At 39.0% G+C, this 19,246-nt stretch overlaps 1 protein-coding gene across 3 annotated transcripts in view; it reads right to left on the bottom strand.

The window, feature by feature from the left end:
- The window catches only part of dagla (diacylglycerol lipase, alpha), a 52,259-nt gene that overhangs the window by 16,867 nt on the left and 16,146 nt on the right, over positions 1 to 19,246 (bottom strand). For all 3 annotated transcript variants that reach the window (XM_084716409.1, XM_084716395.1, XM_084716403.1), the window contains exons 2-14: positions 13,871 to 13,972; positions 12,336 to 12,547; positions 12,046 to 12,147; positions 11,816 to 11,954; positions 10,200 to 10,287; positions 8,780 to 8,914; positions 8,596 to 8,673; positions 7,461 to 7,585; positions 6,969 to 7,119; positions 4,634 to 4,717; positions 2,763 to 2,840; positions 2,452 to 2,532; positions 2,051 to 2,193 (exon numbers count right to left, since the gene is read on the bottom strand). In XM_084716409.1, coding sequence (XP_084572535.1) covers positions 2,051 to 2,193; positions 2,452 to 2,532; positions 2,763 to 2,840; positions 4,634 to 4,717; positions 6,969 to 7,119; positions 7,461 to 7,585; positions 8,596 to 8,673; positions 8,780 to 8,914; positions 10,200 to 10,287; positions 11,816 to 11,954; positions 12,046 to 12,147; positions 12,336 to 12,547; positions 13,871 to 13,965 — 1,511 coding nt within the window. In that variant the 5' untranslated portion in view covers positions 13,966 to 13,972. The remainder of the gene's footprint in view (positions 1 to 2,050; positions 2,194 to 2,451; positions 2,533 to 2,762; positions 2,841 to 4,633; positions 4,718 to 6,968; positions 7,120 to 7,460; positions 7,586 to 8,595; positions 8,674 to 8,779; positions 8,915 to 10,199; positions 10,288 to 11,815; positions 11,955 to 12,045; positions 12,148 to 12,335; positions 12,548 to 13,870; positions 13,973 to 19,246) is intronic.

Raw genomic sequence — 19,246 nt, 5'->3', positions numbered from 1 at the left:
GCATAACGTTACTGAGTGTCTTGCCCATTCATCCTGCTGATGCCTCACATCTGTATCCACTTTTGTTGTATTAAAAGGTTCAGTTTTTCGGTTATAAAGCTTATATAAACTTAGCTCTGGGTCCTTCACCCTGTTGGTTGTGCATGCCACCACAGAGCAGCTTTTAGGAATTTTTCTGTTGTTTGTGTACAGACAGAAAGTGACGAGGCGCATTCATGCAAAGAAAAGTCAAAGGAGAACAATTAATTTGTTTTCCCCTCCAGTGGAGGCTCTGACTCTATTTTAGTGTCAGAGAGTTAAGATGATGTGTGGTTTGTGAAAAATAGATCCAATATGTATTTTAGTGACTAGAGGGTGAAAGAATCGGTCAAAGGGGTGGGACAGTGGCAAAGCCCAAATGACACAGATAGGAAATGACTCTCCAATCTGTCTCTGTTGGCTCATGGGAAAGGCTCTGCTACACTAAATGGCACAGAACCTTAATTATATCATTGGTAACACCTGTGTTTACCCCATTATTTCATATCAATATCGCTGCTGAGAAAGAGGTCTGTTACACTTTCTTGATTTGACAGTAAAAGGTGCACTGCAGCATTTAGTAATCTCTTGGTACAGACTCTCTTCCAGCATGATTTGCATAGCAAACACAGTTAACCACTGCAGTCAGCTGTATGGCAGGCTGTTGGATAGTCCTCAAGTGTAGACAGACAAAATGCTAATGAACTCTGGACCACTGGTCCAAAAATAAACTATAGAGAAAAAAAAGCAAATGAAAGTGCAAACCACAGCTTCTGGGTTAATGTCTGAAGCACTTTTTTTGTGTCTCTTGTACTTTACAACACCCTGGTTTTTCATAAACATGCAATGTGTTTTGCAAACCCATCCTGTGTGGCACCTAAAGGAGAAATATGCAGCAATTGCACGTGCAAAAACGAGTCCGAAGAGCAGTCCAAATAGCAGGTTGGAGCCATAGACTGTATATTAAATTGATTGGAATCCTCTTTAATGTATGATCTATGGATGAAGCAAGTTGTGTCCCTTCTTTCGCTAATCCCTAGACTCAAGGAAGCTCTGTAGGCTGCAGGAGCTCTGCAGGACCAACGACACATCGTAAACTGAAAATAACAAGCAACGACGAGTCCTGCACTGTTAGTTGATCAGGTGTTTGTAACTTTCAATTGTGTGTCAATTGTGTGTTAGGTCATCCTGAAAACAAAAGTCAACTGCTCTGAAAATACAGGCTCTGGAGTTCAGTGACTCCATTAACATACTGCCCAATTTAACTGAAGAATAAAAGATTATTAATGATTTCTTACAGCTTATAAACAGACACTCATTCTGCAAATATTCCATGTTAATTTGAACTCTAGTTACTTTGGAACAGGCAAACTAAAACAAAAGTAAATATGTTTTGGCTCTGTGGCCCTGCCTCCAACCAGGGCACACGACAGGTCTGTCACTGCTTGGCTTTATTTTATAAAAGAATGTGCACGCATGTATATAATAATTCTGGCATTATAATTTGCTCACTAGGATATTATTTTAGGATTATTGTCATTCTGGGACATATTTTGGATAGAAGGTAGGTAGGTATAGCAAAAGAAACCATACCATATTGCTCATACTGTCTTGTTTAATCCTAAGAATAAACACTGCAGGGACCATTTCTGATGACGCTTAGCAGTGATGTGTACTAAACAACATTTGCAAACACAGGTCTCAAGTAAACAGCAGCGACCAGGGTTCAGCCTGTGACAGCAGGTTTGGTATGAAACTCTCAAACTTGCATTAAACGTGTGAGGGATTTATCATTTCGAAACATCTGCTGCCTTTAAATGGGGTTGTGTTTAACATGTTCCCGAGAATGAGTCCATATGAACACCCCCTTCTTTTTGTATTCAGGACCTTGTAAACTGGAGATTTGAAGGCAGCATTAAACATGGGATTTGTATGTCAAAGTGGCAAACAGGTGTTTAATAACTTCCTGCAGACTGTACTCAAACAAAGCAACTGTATAGTCTTTTGTATAAACACACCGAGATTGACTCACCTAAGAAGGCCACCAGGTGGAGAGTAAGAGTAGCAGTGAAGTGTGGGGTACTGAGGTCTCAGCAGGAAAGAGAGGATAGCAGCAGTGCCTGCACCGAGAGAGTGTCCGACTATAACCAGCCCATAATGCATGGTGCCCTTGTTCTGTGAGAGACAGTCAGAGTCATTATGTTCCCAACAGCACACCTTTGTTACCACACTGGAGATCATCACTTCAACAAATTGCCTCTCCTGCTAATTGTAGAATTCTTTGTAAACAGTAGGATGAGTGTGATACTGCACAGCTGGTGTAGCCTTGAATAAAGCACTACAGTGGTATTGACACAAATTCACAGTACAAATTACAGAAAATGCTCATTATTGAGCCCGCCATTCTTTATACAGTATACTGAGTCGTGTTACCAAGTCTCTTCCAAAGGCTTGTGACAAGATCATTTCCTGCTCCAGTTTCTTCTTAATGTATTCTGCTGAGTAAACCATCCCCTAAGAGTGGAAAGAAAAAGAAGTCAGTGGAGGGGAGGATGGCGACAGAGAAAGAAAAATGGACAGGAAATCTGTGACATTAATCTCTTATTAAAATATCCACAGCAATTATTCTACTATTAACAACTGGAATGACCTTTGGTGTCTGGGATAATGTAACTTGTTTAAACTGTGCTATGGAGAAACTTAAGTGGAAAAATCTCTGAGGAGACTGAAGGGTGATCTCTAACCTTGTGGCCAAGCCACGTCCCATGTTGCTCCTCTACAGGCAAACGTTCAGAATCCCCCGTCAGATCAGTCAAGGCGTCCTGATACACACAAGGCAAATTAAATAAAAAAACTATAAAAGATAGCTTAAGGCAGAGAAGTTCGAGCTCTTTCATGTCTTTTGCACGACAAATACAGTGAAGAAATTATTAGCAGTTAAATTCTTAGTTCTCAGATTCCTTCCAACAATGCTGAAACAATATAAAAAGAAAATCATGCAAGTGAAAATGAGTATCTAAAACCTAAAATAGTGCAGCAGTCAAATACATAAAACAAAATATAACATAGTATACTGATGGTGAAACAGCTTGTATACAGTTCATAAAGTAAAAAACAGGGAAATTTAGACAGAAAGAGTGAAAAAGACATCTTATAAATACAATGCATAGATCAGGCACTGAAATTATAAATACTACATCTCCATTGCAAAGCTAATTAACTGTATTAACTATATTTTGCCGATTAATCAGTGATGATAGGACATTTTACAAATTATCGCATTTGGCCAAATGTGGCTCCAATAGTGGCTGATGGCTGTGCAGCCTCCACAAGTCATATGGATATATGCATTACACTTTTACATGGAGGCTCCATACAGGAAGTGAAGGTAATGTCAGTGTTTACCTGACCTTATAGTTCGATGAAAATCAATTTTCTATGAGACAGCTTTATTTGTAAATAATGAGCACGATAACATTGCTGACTATAGTATAGAATTATTAATGCATTAGACTGAAGATAACTGCTGCTCTGTCAAGAGACTGCTATCTCTGTTTTGCTAGCAAAAATGGCCATTAAAAAAGATTTTTTTTCACATGAACCGCATGGATATAAAATTGTCGGATAAACGCAGGTGTCACCAGTGATACTAATTAAGTTTCCATTCCATTTATTGTCAGAGAGCCTATCCAGTGAGCCAACATGCACAAAAACAGCACCCTGACAGGCATGGAAACTTAATTTGCATCACTGGTAACACATGTTTACCCTGCTATTTCATGTCAAAATGGCTGCTGTTAAAAAGGTCTATTTGGCTAGCTGTATGTGCAAGCCTAGCACACTATGTGCCAGTGGCAATATCTGATCATTTCCCACAGTGTTGATTTTTTTTGTGGGGGTGGGCAGTGATATTGGGTGATTTGTTGGCTATCCTGCTCCTAACTATCTGTTATGTCGGCCTTATAAAACCTAATATCGGTTGAGGTATACAGACTTGAGTCTCACTCTAACTTTATATTTAAAAATCAGGATTGCCATTTCTAAATTATTGGTGAAATACAACACAACTTCCTAGGGAGTCATAGTGGATCATACCACACCATGATGCTTTTCTTTCTAACACAAGGTTTATATTGGATCAACATGAGGCCACAGAGGTACATAATGAGTGGAGAGCCACAGTCTTTGAAAAAGTATTTCTTATCTTGATTATGTGTGTCAGAAGTTTGAGAGCAGTAAGGGCTCAACACTTATGTGGCCCACCTTTGATTTATAAATTCAAACACTTTGCAAATGCTTCTTTAATCTTTGTACTCTCTTTGTAATGTTCTCACACAGACACATAAAGGCCATGATTAATGTCTCAGCTGTGGGTTAAATCCAAGTCACTACACTACATTTTTTCAAACGCTTATGTAAAGAAAATGGATGGGACATATATTTCTAAAAGTGGTGAAGGGTGTAGGAGTTCGAGAACACTACATTAAACTATGAGAACTTCACCTGCTCTGGAGGTGTTTGTGTTATGAGGGACTGAAGGGAACAGGGTTTGCTAATGTTTAGAGAAGTCAAAGAAATATTACTGCAAACATAAGACAACAAAACTGAAATTCACCTTTGGCGATAGGGTTCCTCTGATACTGATGACGACCTTCTTTTTCGCATGGTCCACTGCCACAAAAAACGGAGTCTCATAAACCTGTGCGGAGGATAAAGAGCAGACAGTAAGCATGGTGAGAAAGTAAAGGAAACAAACACTTGAACAACATAGTTCCAGTTCCTTCCCAGGAAACAGAGCACTTCTTTAGTCCTCGCCGTCACACTGTTCTCCACTTGGCACAGTACACAGTCACATAAGTCACTCCATGAGAGAAATTTATAGACGGAAACTCCGCTTACTAAGAAGTTCTCTGCTTTGCACATCAGCAACACCATGTGGCTCAAGTGCTGGTGTTAATGCTATGGAAAATCCAACATTTAAAAAGAAACAGTTGACAGAATATCCGCTGTAATAAGGAAACTATTTTAACATCCATTTAATTTACTCATTTATGCTTTTCCATTTTAAAGGATTAATTAGGAATAGGAGAGGAATAGTGAGTGATGGGATTTATACATGAATGAAAGCAAAACTAATTTGACCTTTTAAACTACACTTAGCAGTAAAACAGCAGTGTTAAATTTGTGTAACAAACATTTTTGTTGACTTCGGCCGTTACACTTTATAAACATTTAAATGAAAATTCTTTTCCATTTTTTATCATCACTATAAAATTACAATATTTGACCTTCTTTTTGTATTTGCAGCCATCATGCCAAGCTGCATATTCACTCACTAGCTTAACTGCCTTAACTTGGGGATGCAGCAACTTTACTAGATACACCTTGACAACAAAAGTGGACAGGGGATTGGCCAGAAAATAACTAACCACACAGGTCTAAAACAAGTCTCAAACATTACCTACTGCACCCTCTCAAATAATTAAAATCAAAAAGTGAATGAAAAATGTTTGCCCATGTCTCCACAAGTAGGATTTCCCTCCAGATTTTCTCAACTGCAACGTAGTTTAACCAGTTAACAGAGGAAATTAATCAGTCTAATATTCTAATGGCTGTGCAAAATCCCCCAAAAACCAGAAGGGGACCCTCTTTAGCTGCACCATAAAGGGACAGTTCATACGTTTTGATCTGCTGAAGACAAGGTGAGCAGCAAATCATATTTTAGCCATTTAAAAAGGTCGGTCTAAAAAAAATTAATATCACTTCAAGTGTTTGCTACATTTAGATGAGATTTTTAGGTTTTAGATAACTTTGCCACTAGACAGCCTTCTCTGACGGAAAACTGTAGATTTATAATCCGAATATTGCTCTCGTTCACCAGCCAAGTCCTTTGGCGAAAAACAGGAATTTTACCTCACAGAATATATGAGTTGCTGATCTACTGCTGCCTCGATTGGCCAGTTTGTTTGTGTTATTATGTGACTTCTTTGAATCCAAACTATCCTTTTAAAACACCAAAGTCACACAATAACACAAACTAACCAATAAAGGCAGAGTTAGACCAGCAATTCTCATGGTCTGTGAGGTAAAATCACTGATTTTACCAATAGAGTCTGGTGGGTTTGGAGAGCGCAATATTTGGCTTATGGCTTAATGTCTGTTTTCCTGTCAGAAAAGGCTGTCTTACAGCAAGGTAAAGTAGTCAAAAAAAGTTTAAATACAGCATACACTTAAACTGATATAGATTTTTTTAGATGGACCTTTTTTTGGATGGCTAAAATATTTTTTTTCTGCTGACCCTGTCCACAGCAGTGCAATGATTAGCTTCCTACTCCTGCTATTTCTTCAAACTGGGGGCATATCAACCACCATCTACTGTAGCTAATATACTGACTATTGTAAAGTACCTCAACCCCACATCAAATAATCCACATTATCCCTTTAGGATTCTGACACTGACAATCAAAGGCAGCCTTGGCGGAGTCCAACACCTACTGAGAACACATTTGACTTACTGCCGAGGATGTGGACACAGCAAGTCAGCTCCCCATATCTCAGCAACTAAGCTGGTGAATAAAGTGTGATCAAAACAGATACAAATGATGGCCAAAACTTCAAAATAAAGCCAGAAAATGATCAAGATGGCTTCTGGTTTGTGGATGTGCAGCACTGCACTGCAGCCCAGTGTTAATTGATGTACAGTTTGGTTTACAAGCATAACACTGTATGTAGGGCTCTGAGGCCATATGTAGCACTGCCTACACAGGAAATACCATAACCCAGCTCCTCCGTAATAAGCATTAGCATTAAAACAAAACAATGGATTAATGAAAACATTTTCCTGATGCTGTTGCTCAGACTCCAACACACAACCCATCCATTTGGTGTTATTCAGGAAGTAAAGCCCAAACACCTCTGACTGCTCATTATCCAGTTGTCAGATTACTTACAGCATCGTGACAGGAAGTGTAGACAATGTGAACCTGCTTGAGGTCCCTGTCCAGGAAGTGTCTGCGTATGGCCAGGACATTACAGCCGCAACAATTGTCCTCCTCCACTGTCACGGACTGAGACAACCGAGAGCCAGACATTGATGTACAGCTGGGATGACAGAGGACGAAAACACAACACACAAAGACAAATTCAGATAAAAGTCAGATTTTTTGTAAAAATGTAGGTGGGACAAACACAAGAGAAATACAGTTAAACAGGTAAAATCACAGAGATATAATCTAGTATCCCAATGCAGGCAATCTGGATATGAGTATGTGATTAATTCGATATTGCTAGTGTCAGTGAGTCTAACTAGAGTGGTATTGTCTCAGTGGATTACCACTTGGCAAGTGTTGACGCATGTGAAATTTTCATCCGCACTGAAGAGGCTCAGGAGACACAGAAGCCAAATAGATCAGAACTGTGCGGGTGTGTGTTTGAGTGCTTACGGGCAGGAGCTGGCGAGGCGGCACAGCCCGCAGGCAGGCTTCCTCATTAGGTACATGGGCCAACCGTATGCAGCCAGGGCAAAGAGCATGTAATAGCACACATCCTTGTACATGTTCATCTCAGACTGGGAGAGAGAGGCAGAGAGATGGACACACACATCAGAACAACTGAGGAAGAAGAGTAACAACACATTCAGAAATCCTGAGATTCTCAATTCAGCAGATATTTTTTTAGATGAGGGTAAAGATAAAGGCCAATTTTGTTGCGATCATACAAACATACAGAGAACAATTACACAGTCAGATTCACATTCATCATTCATCGTTTACATCATTTACCTGATTTTAAAAGGCCATACACACCAAGAACTAACTACAACAATGACTAAAATGATAATGTGAGCATCCACAGAGATGAGGACTGTACTGTACGCTCCAGCTATATCAGCGACTTAGGAAAACTGATAATGATGACCATTTACTGCAGTACATTTGCGCAGAGAAACATAAAAAAACATATGGGTATGGGTTTAAGAAATCTAATACTCTGTTACGATAGTTGTTGTTACGTTATATAATCATTTAATTAGTAGGTTGTGCACTTACTTGTAGGTATTGTATACCACAATATGTTATGGATTTTGATGGACTGTCAGTGTTTGTATCATTCACCAAATTAGGGGTGGACAGTATAAAGAGTATAGAAAGTATGCCAATATTAATCTTCCCTACTGTATGAATTTTGACTATACCATGCCGAGCAGGAGAGCCCTCCCTTTGCTTGATTGAAAAAAGATGGCCCAAGATTTGTTGCAGATTGTCATTATAGTTGTGGTGTTGGCTCTGCCATCCACTTCAGTTGGAATGATTTATAAATTATATATTTATAGTTACTGTTAATGTTCTTGGCATGGACGGCCACTGAGCATATAAAATCCTTCAAGGGTAAATAAGACTAACGAGCCGTTGAGAATGAGCTCAAATACATGTTGCATTTTTGTCATCCAGTATTTCATTGTTTACCTGAATTCTAAAACTTTCAACTGTCACCAGAATGCACTGTCCCTGTGGTTTAGAAGGTGACAAACACAAGCCAACTTGACTTTTTCAATTTATCACACAGACAGACACTCACCGAGCTCTTAAGGTCCAGGTATCTTGTGTTACGAGTGACAGGCATTCCAGATAAGAAGGCTAAAATGTCATTGTTGGCCTTAAGAGAAAACAGAATAGAGAAGTTGCTTTCATTATAGCTCATATACACAACCACCAACATACAGATATTAACATATTCTTTCTTTTTTGACATTATGTGATACCTGGTCCAGGATAGAAGATCTCTTAGATCTCTGTCTCTGGCGGAGAAGTACCAGGCCAGCAATGATATCACTAGGCACAATGTCCAGGTCTCTGAAGAACTCTGCAAAAAGGCTGGCCACTTCTGAATACGCATCCTGCACAAGAAAGCAGCAGATATCAGGATATGTTGGCAAAGCAAAATAACAAAAAGAGGGTTGAACTACAGGAGGCTTGCCACAAAATGGATATAATCATCATGCAACCTTCAAACTGTCTGACCCTCTGCCTGTTGTGCTCTGTTTCAGTGAATAATGGCCCATAGTAAATTCCCCCAGTCCAATTGCAGTTTTCTAGGCTTATAAATGAGGTAGCAAGGCTTTAGCCCAAAGGTGAGGCAATTTTGGCTTCTCACATTCACTTGAAATATTCTTTGCCAAAAAGTCTTACTTGTTTATTACCTTAAATACACACTAGAAAATCACCAAGTAAATATTTACATATGTCATGTGAGACCATACGGTACGACTGCCTAGATATTTTGGAAATTCTGAAGCAGACTAACCTGTGGTTTCCTCATGTCCAGCCGATTTGTACTTACTGAAAAGAGCATGTCTTGCTCAGGCATAGCTTTCGCTTAGAGAGAAGAATTTTTTGTTCTTGTTTGTCTGTACTTGTCCCTCACAAATAAACTGATAAACATCAACAGCTGCGGAAGCAGCGTCCAATGTACTGTATACATGTTTATAGGCGAAGCTAGTTTTCAGCATCACTCCATTGATGAGCACTGATAGGCCAAGCATTTGTTAAAATTACATGTTACACTCCAAAATCTTAAAAGTAGTGCATACAGTAATTGAGAATAAACACAATAATCATCCATTAAAACTAACTAATGGACAAACAAAACAAACAAAGAATGCAGAACATCAGGGACTCAAGTATACAAATAATATCTAGTTCGATTTTAGTTGTGACCAAATGTTAGCCAGGGTTTGACTGTTGTAGAAAATGTTTTAAAATCCTGGATCTGCTTTAAACTGGCAGGTGGGGAATGCCATTTCCCAGAATTCCAGTTGTGTTTTTGATTGAGAATACTGTGCAAAGGAAAAGCTGATGGCAAAACTCAGTTTAGTCTAGTGAATAATAGTTGTTGCAATATCTATGACTGCAGTTGTGCTTCACTTCTTTTGCAGACATCTTGTAAATTGATTCAGCCTGAAATGAAATCATTTTACATTCACACTTTGTATGAGTTTCTTTATGTTGCCAGTAAGTAGCGGAGCACTGAGCTCCTTTGTGTCATAGTCTTGATTCATCCTGTCAGGGCTTATTTTAATGACTGGCTCACTGGACGTTATGCCTGACATATTTCTGGTTTCATTCTTTTCCATTTCATTTTCAGCACAGAGAGGAAATAGCTAAGTATGTGTTGTGACTCACTGATTGTGTATCCTGGGCTCTCGTGCAGCACATGAAGAATTTCAGTCTCCTGCTCCAGCTGCTGGCTTGGCCTTCCTCTAGCCTGTGTCTAATGAATAGAAAGGCAAAGAATACTGTCAAGACTTACATTTGTGTGAAATACTGACAATAGATGTGGATGCCTGTATGCTGTGTTTTGGTTCAATTTTGTGTCATGAAAAAGTTAAGAGAGAAACAGAGACTCTTTAATGCCTATGTGTGAAATTAATGAATAATGTGTAAACTACTGGGAAGAAATTAAAGATGAGATTAAAGTGATTCTGTATACAGACCTGCATTCTGCATTTAAACCTACTTAGTTTTATTTTGGGTATAATCTCAAAGCATTATGACCAAAATCAGAAAGACTTAATATAAGTCCTACTTCTAATTGCACAAGAAAATATTGCAACTGCATGGTTACAACAACAACCACCTACGTTAAGCTAGTAGAGAGATGGTGTAAAAGTAAGTAAAAGTGTGTGTCCTCCTATAGTTCAGTTATAAAACCAGTTCACTGCAGAGCCGCTCTCCCCAGGCTGCAGGGGAGGCTGCCCTGCAGGCAGCACGCTCCTTCATGCTGTAAATGAAGGATTTACTTTGACCACACAAGAGTTGGTGATTGTTGTAACAGATTAATAATGAACCAAGACATTTCTGGTGAGTTTTATTTTGTTTCTGTCGAGTGTGATTGAAGCTAACCATGATGATGTCAGTTTTTTTTAAAGAGAGTACCGTTAATTTGAAGAGAGCAATAAAACGTTTCTGGTTAAACAAAAAGTATCTTATTCTTTAAATGTCTCTCACTGTTGTGATCCTTTCCATAATCTTGTCAGACACTGAGCCTCTCAGTGGCAAAAACAAGCACAAGCAAGCATCACCTGCCCTGCACGTCCCATGGTGCACTTTGGTGAAGTGGCTGACAGCACACCACGTGAGCTTGTTTCTATCACTATTCTTTGCTTTCATCACAATTAGTTTTGTGGTTTGTGATGACTTTGAGACTGGGTTTGTAAAGTTTAATATCAAGAGCTAAAACCTGTTTACCAACCACTTGTTTCACCTTCTCTCATCAGTTTACAAGCTACACGTTGTCACAAGAATTTATAGCTAATATAAAAAACCTATTTATAACTCCCCTTCTTTATACAGTAATTTCTAATTGAAATATTAGCCCTGTTTTATCCTGTTACTGTAATGCACATGGGCAGCACTATTAAAAACATGACAACCTATCTCTCAAGACTTAAAAATAATTAATGTGGAGGATTGAATGCCTGATTTATCAAATTAATTTGACTTTCTTGTCAATATTTATCTGAACAAATAAACTGAACTGTACTTATTTTACAGATGCAGACTTGTTTATTTGTATAATAATTTATTCTTGCTATTTGTTAAATAGTATTTCCATGTTTTTAAACCTTTTGTTTTGTCTTCTTGATTGACACAATGTATTTGTTGTCTGATGAGTGTTTTTTCTTTCTTTTTTCTTAATTTCTTTCTATAATTACCGTCTCTGTTATTGTCTAAGTTATTTTTATTATTATGAGTTGGGGGAAAAAAGCAATAAATGTATTGTGCAAAAAAAAAAATACCTGAGTGTGTATGTAGTGAGGTTGCGCTGACGCCGACGGGTGGCTTTAAGTTTGACAAAAGTCCGCCCCGTAGGATCAAAGGTGCACATGAGGGTAATGCAGACGCTGAATATCACCAGCCAGTTGCATGCAACAATTCCTGCAAAGATATTCAAACATTCACATTCAAGCATGACAAACTGTCTTCAACTTAAAATGTCCCATTCTCCTTTATATCCCCTTTCACTCACCCAAAGCCAAGTTTTTGGCAGTGACATCAGAGCATGGCTGGTAATACTGGACAAGCCAGGCAATTCCCACCACAGCGTAGACAAGCTCAACCAATAGAATGGCTGAGGAGATAAGGCGAAGGGGGAATAATGATCAATATCTGCCCAGTCAATATAAACACTGTTCAAACCTTAACTTGGAAACCACAAGTAAGCCTCACAACCTCCTCATCTAATTCTTACAAGCATCAAGAGCTTATCTTGTTTAAAGAAGCCTCAGGTAGAAAAGTGAGTGGGCCTGTGTGTCTTACCCAGCCGTATGTAGAGGACATACTGCACAGCTTCCCTGGGCTGTGTGTACAGAATGCTGCCTCTCATGCTCAACCACATGATGGCGCTCTCACAGATCAGGCAGCTGACCAGGATGCCCAGGTACCCCCGGCCATGGTCCACCAGCGTTACTGAACAGGACTGGTCTGAGCCATATGGGAGGCCGAACAGAACCACGGACAGAACCACCAACCTGAGAATGAAAGCCAGAGATATGATGATAAATTAAAAATGTAACATATATATCTAATTTGTACATCCTGGGTGAACTCATACCGCTGTACAATCTCCAATCTCCACATGCAGAATGGATTCAATCAGCTCTAATGCTTGGTATAAAAATCCAGGTTAGTGAGAAGAAATCAGCTGATTTGCCCCCAGTAAATTGGGGACTGTAGCAGCAGCATATGAGAAACTGTCTGTCTCATTAACCAGGTGCAGAACCATGTTCATAAAATACCTGGACTTTGTGAGCGGTCAATAATAGAGGCCTAGAGCTTAACCGCTCCTAGATGTTGGACCATCTATGACACTGACATGAAGTCGGACAACATGACAGCTCCCAGAAGTTTAGCTAAAACATCTCAACTGACCCTTCGCTAAGCTCCACCTTCCTTAGTTACTGTTGCTAAGCCTGCCAAACTTTCCATTCTTGCACTGCATTTATGCAGTTTACAGTGATAACGGTGACAGATATAACATTGAATTTGGGGGTAATTGTTGAAACATGACATCTTTGAATCCTTAGAGACATGAGCAAAAGCAGCTTCTCATTTCTAGCTGACAACAGTGGATTTTGTTGGCTAAAGTAATGACTAACAAGCAGATTTCATTAGTGTAGCTGGCTGATGCAAGCTACTACTAACTCCTTAACTTGGCCAAAAAGTCAGTTTTAATGTTAAAATCTGGCACGTTTGAAAACAAGAACACTGTGAAAGAGTAAATGTAAAGTATAACGTTAATGCTAAGACACTGAGGCTAAAGCTAGCTTACCTCTCAGCAAACATTGGTCAGATTGTGAAATACGGCAGGTATATCTACATGATGACAGAAATATACTCATTAATGTGAAAAAATTAAGCACAGGGACTAGGTTAGTGCAGCGGTGTTGGAGACCGGTCGCTCAGCCAGATGAGCTGGACAGCGAAGTGTATCATCCCAGCCCTAGTATTATGGATATTTTGGAATCATTTTTCATGCAGTGGGAAGAAGAGGTCATGTCAAGGGTCTGTGATTACTTGAGTGTGTCATTAGTCTGATGTATGTCCTTCCTTTTATGCTATTGATATTTAGAATTTGCTATTATTTTAATTATTATTAATTGATTTTTTTTTCAACTTAAAGTTGCGATCTTACAATTAAGGGCACTCTATTTTTTTCTATTTATGTTTTGTATTGGTATGACACTTTTTTATTCTAAATGACAATAAACAGTTAGTCATTGAAAAAAGAAATCTATGCAAAAAACAAAACAAAAAAAAAAACAGTCAGTACAGAGAAAGAACCACTGACTCACCAGATGCAGTGCAATAGAAAAAGGAAGAGGGCGGGCAGCACCAGGTCATCACTGCCAACTGACCAGCGCCGCCGAAACATCACCATGCCAGGCATCACTGCCCTGTAGAAAGACCGGAGGGAGAGAAACAACTTCAGGGACGTCATCTGCAACCTTGCTTCTTTGTTGGAAAACTCATTATTCCTCAATTCTCCACAGGTGTATGTCCTACATACTGTACATCGTCTTACATGATGTTGAGCTTCAGAACTACTGAATAAGGACAAACCAATGATGAATGAACACACAGCACATTTATTCTGGCATGGATTTGTCAACAGGTCAAAGCACTGCATCATCAGCATGAACAGTAGGACAGTGATTTACTTTCTGTTTCTTAAACTACCTATATCAAAACTAAGAGAGAGGGCTGCAGGGATTACACGTGGAAATAGACCAGCACAGATGGGAAGAGTGAAAGATAATGGGTGCCGGACGAGATGAGACTGAGCGGGTGAAGGGATGCAGAGAAAATTCACCACTTAATGAACAAAAGAAGAAGAAGCAGCTTTGATATGTGATGGTTTTTACGTCATCCTGTCCATTCTCCTGTTGAAAAAGCATGGTGAGTTTACGCAAGTTGCCTCTGGGTGAACTGAAATGAACTGTAAAAGGCACAGTAGGAAGGAAATAGTAGGGCGAGAAGGAGCCACAGAGAGGCTGAAGCAGGCCTTATGGTGCTGATACAGGCTGATACAGCCTTTATCGTGGGCTGTTCCTGCATATTGGCTCAAAGCTGAAGGACAGCTTTTTCAGTTTTGGCAAAAAATATACTATCCATCAAGCCAAATCTTTTGACTACTATACACACACATAGATATATATATATATAAAACACTGAGCCATAGGTTAGAGATGAGCACAGCAACAGATAAAGCGGCACAACTTAATTTCAAGACTTCTGGCTGGTCACTATCCAGCACTCCTCTGCTTTTTAGTATTGTTTCAGAACATTTTTTCACATTTTTTTAGTTATTGAGGAACTGGCAGCAGCCACCATGTTTCACCCCTTAAATACCACAGTCATCACAGTTTTTAAAGTCTCACTCTGCATCGTGCCTGCATAAAATCGCACGGGGGACAGTTGCATCAGTCCTTACTCAAAAGGTGAATGTACCATTATAGAAGAAGTTCCTGTTTGAAACGTAGAAGTCCCACAGCAAAGGTGCAGTGATCTGCATTGCCACAATGGGTGTAACTGCAGAGGCAATTTGGTGGGTCATAAATGAGCAAAAAGCTGTAGTTTCAACTTCCAAGTCCTAGGTTGCTGATTTAAATGGATCAAAAAGAGAGTGATGTGCAGTTGTGCGTTACTCAACTCATATAGCATATTTCATAGGGTAACACATGCTTTATATTAAGTGACAATACATTACAATCATGAAAATGCAATGCATTAAAGTGAATTCTCTTGGCAACTGCTCAGATTGGACCAAGATAGCCAAGTACTGATATAACAAGTTAGTGGTGCAGCAAAATTCTTCACTTGGCATCCGTTTCTTTGATACTTCTTTGTTCACACTTCTCTTTGCTGACATTATGTGTCTTCTCTGTGTTGCTCGTCTTGCACCAGTCTGTTGAAATAAACTGGACTGGAATGTACAGTCATGTTTTTTTTTCCACTTGTGTACGTCAGGTGGTTCCAAGACGACATGTATGCCATTCCATTCCTAGTCTGAGAATGGCCAGTGACAGTTACTGTTTCAGAGGGTGATAAAGAAAGGTAAAAATCCAGCTGAACAACAAGCTGTCTGCCTGCACAACCTGTGTGCCTTGTGCTTTGTGTTTCACAATGTCCTGTGAAGTGCATCTTTTTTACTGCAAACAATAAAGAAGTATGTGTACTAAGAGTTTCTTGGTTAACTCTCTGCTCTAAAAATGACGACAGATCCACAGATGTCTACAGTCGCTGAAAAGACTTGCTTTGAAAAGAGGCAACATGTGTGCATTTGAGCTTCAATATCATGAGTACGGATTTGAAAAGCAAACATACACATCGGGTTTACTGCTAAGTTAAATGTAATGGATTAGATCTTGGACAGACAACAGTTTCCCATTCAGACATCTGCATAAGATTTCAAAATCATTCTAATGCTCTATATCAAACCATGTGTTACATGGACACCACAAGGACATCACTTGGCTTTGCTACTCTTGAGAAATTACCTGAAAATATAAATAAACAAAGCTTGTGCGGAGAATATACTCATCCTGGTTTGTACTTCAACAAAGAATGCACCTAATTACCTCTGAAGTAAGAAATCAGACAAAGAAATGAAAACATTCATTGAAGCATTTGTGCTACCACCTACATAGCTCTCAGTAGGGATGTGTGAGTATTACGGAGGAACACTGGCATTTCCTCTGTGCAGATCTGGTGGTGAAGTACCTTTTTACAAACTAATTTTCTACACACACAGAAACACTGCAGAGCGTGTTGTCTGAAAGGATTCACATACACCCCCCATAAGTTCACTGGACTTTTAACTTGTTATACCTTTGCATTGGCAACATGTAAATCTTATCATTTTTCAATATATAATAATAATATAATATTCAAGCCAAATCTATAGAAGTTTAAAATCATAACATACTGTATGTCAGACCTCCACATATTCTTTTTAATCTCCAATATTTATCTGTATGTCAGCTCTCTCCTTTATTTCTTTTCATCATTTTTCATTCATTTCCAGTGGCTGCTTATTGAGCCTTAACACCTGCACTGATTTGCATTTTATCCAAATACAGATCAAAGGTTGGCCCCTATTGTTGGGGGCCAACATGAAATACGGGCTCATACACTTTTTAACAGGGCAGGGATGTGACTGTGACTTCCATCTGTCAGATCTTCTATTTGGACTGACTAGGACCAACCACAATTAATTAACAGCACAAATGTTGGATTTCTCAGTTCAGCTATTCCTGCTTTATATCACTATTTGTGCAAACATTGGGTTATATAGCCTAGCATGCTTCCAATATTTGTGATCATTTTGGAGAGACACCGTATAAGCCAGACAGTGTTATTAAAATTGCAGCACTGTAGCCCTTTTATTTCCATTAATTTAGTGATTTATTCCCTGTTATACACACAAAATTAAGCTGTTAGGCTCCAGTACTGCAGAGCAAAAAGACATTTAGTGCAGTTATGACTAGCAACTACATTGCAATAACCTGGAAAAACAGAGTTTAATTTCTCTCTTTCAGTTTTTTTTGTTTTGTCTTTTTTTTTGGGGGGGGGGGGGGGTAATCATGCCTTTAATGATAGGACAGCTTAAGATATGACAGGAAATGGGGAGAGAGAGTGGAGGAATGACACACAGCAAAGGGCTGCAGGCGGAAGAACCCATAGCCACTGCAGAGGACTCACAGCCTCCGCACATGGGGCGTACACTGAGCTATCCAGGAACCCCATATTCTGGTTTATTTTACCTGACAAAATATTTTCTGTTTCCAAAAAACAGTAACTCAACCATCCTATGAGAGACACTCCCCCGCCCCCTCATGTTGCTGTAAGGTACATTACATTTTATTGTTATTGCCATGCCAAAGTATGTCAGGACACATTAACAGTTTTTTAACATCAATCCGTTATATATGTTGAGAATGAAGGTGAGGACAAGAACAATTCTACAAGTGTAGAAGTAAGAAGGAGAAATTAATTAGAGCTGCAATGATTAACAGACCAATCAAGCAGTTACAAACTCGCAAATTAATTGACAACTATTTTGATAATTGATGAACTAGTTTAAGTCATTTTTAAAAGAAAAAAAGCTCCTCAAATGTGAATATTGTCTGGTTTCTTTACTCCTCTGATAAAATATTACCAAAAATGCTTAATGTTGAATAAAATAATTTTTGTATTGGGCTGTTATTTCATCAAATATTAAAGGCACCATTAACCACTGGTAGTGGTATGAAGCAAGGTTTTAATGAGTGGGGGGTATGTTTTGTTTGTTTGTCTGCCAATAGTTACACATTATTCCACTTATCACTTAATTACAGTCACGCCAAGAAACACAGCAATGTGCAAAGGCAGGGAAAAAATGGATGTAAGCAATGCAAATATTAAAAAAACACTAGCTTTGAAAATGATTTATGAGGAAGAAAATGCATTCAAAATGTTTGTTAGGCCTCAAGGTTACACATAATGTGTTTTGGTGAGTAACACTGAAACTAAACAGGGCACTTGAAACATATAAAACATCAAGATAATATCTTTTAAACCATATCCAGCTCTATTATTGTGCAGTATTGAGCTGGAAATGAGCCATGGCCTTCATACTGACACATGCATCATGGTCCTGGATGGGTGTTGTGACAAAACAACAAGGACAGTATGCTGCTAAAAGTGAATCACATACAATAGGGTGACAGGACAATAATTAACTTATCCTCTGTTCTGTTGAGAGAAAGAAATGACTGGTGTAACTAGTTTTGCTTAGTCAATCAAGAAGATGCCTGTTATTCATCTGACTGTAAAATGCCTGCTGCCAGACTCAGCAGCAAAGAGGTCTACTCGTCTCATTTTCTTCAATGAAAATTATTCTCCCAACATTGGTCACAATAAGACCCTCACCAACACTGACTGAAAAACTACTGGTTCAAAAGGTAGCTATAACTTTGAGTCTTATGAGATTCATGAAACTGGTGTTCACTGTAAGACAACTAGATTTCATTTAAATAAGGTGTTCCTGTTATCTCATGCATCTCTGTTTTTCTTTTATGAAAAGGGACTCTTACTGCTTGAGGCCCCATAGACAGGCTGTCGCATTCAGATGATAGAAGCTCCAGAGTAATATGAAATATGAAAAGCCTAGATTTCTTTGAATAATACACCATACGGATTTAATAAACACACCAAAATCCTGAGATTTCACTGAGTGGGCACAAACGCTACAGGACAATTAACAGCTAATTCTTTAAATGTTTTAATGACACGAAAATTGTTTTCACAGAAACTTGGCCTGAGCTGTGTTGGCAGGTGATTACAAATGGCTAACTGCGTCAGAGGAGGGGGGGGGTTAAACCATGAGCAGTGGAGTGACAGTATGATGGTTTTGCTTCCAATCAAAGCACAACAGCAGGTGGTCTCACTGATTGGCAGACCTTCAACCAAAGAGGACGGACAGCAGAGTGAAATCAGCTGTAGTAGTGTTTGGTTGGAAGACAAACCTGTTTACTCTCAGCCTTCCACAGCAAATCGTTGGATGCCCCAAGATAAAGCTAAATACTTGCTGTGATTACTCATAAAGAGCTTGAGAGGAGACTGGGACCTTGAGGAATATAAATAAGACAGGAAGACAACTCTTCACCTACAAATTCCAGTTCTTAAGG

Source organism: Lutjanus erythropterus, chromosome 1 (genome assembly GCF_056507025.1).
Source record: "Lutjanus erythropterus isolate fLutEry1 chromosome 1, fLutEry1.hap2, whole genome shotgun sequence".
NCBI classification, from domain to species: Eukaryota; Metazoa; Chordata; class Actinopteri; order Lutjaniformes; family Lutjanidae; genus Lutjanus; species Lutjanus erythropterus.
Note: the sequence above shows the minus strand (reverse complement) of the source record. Positions and strands in the feature narration are given on the sequence as shown.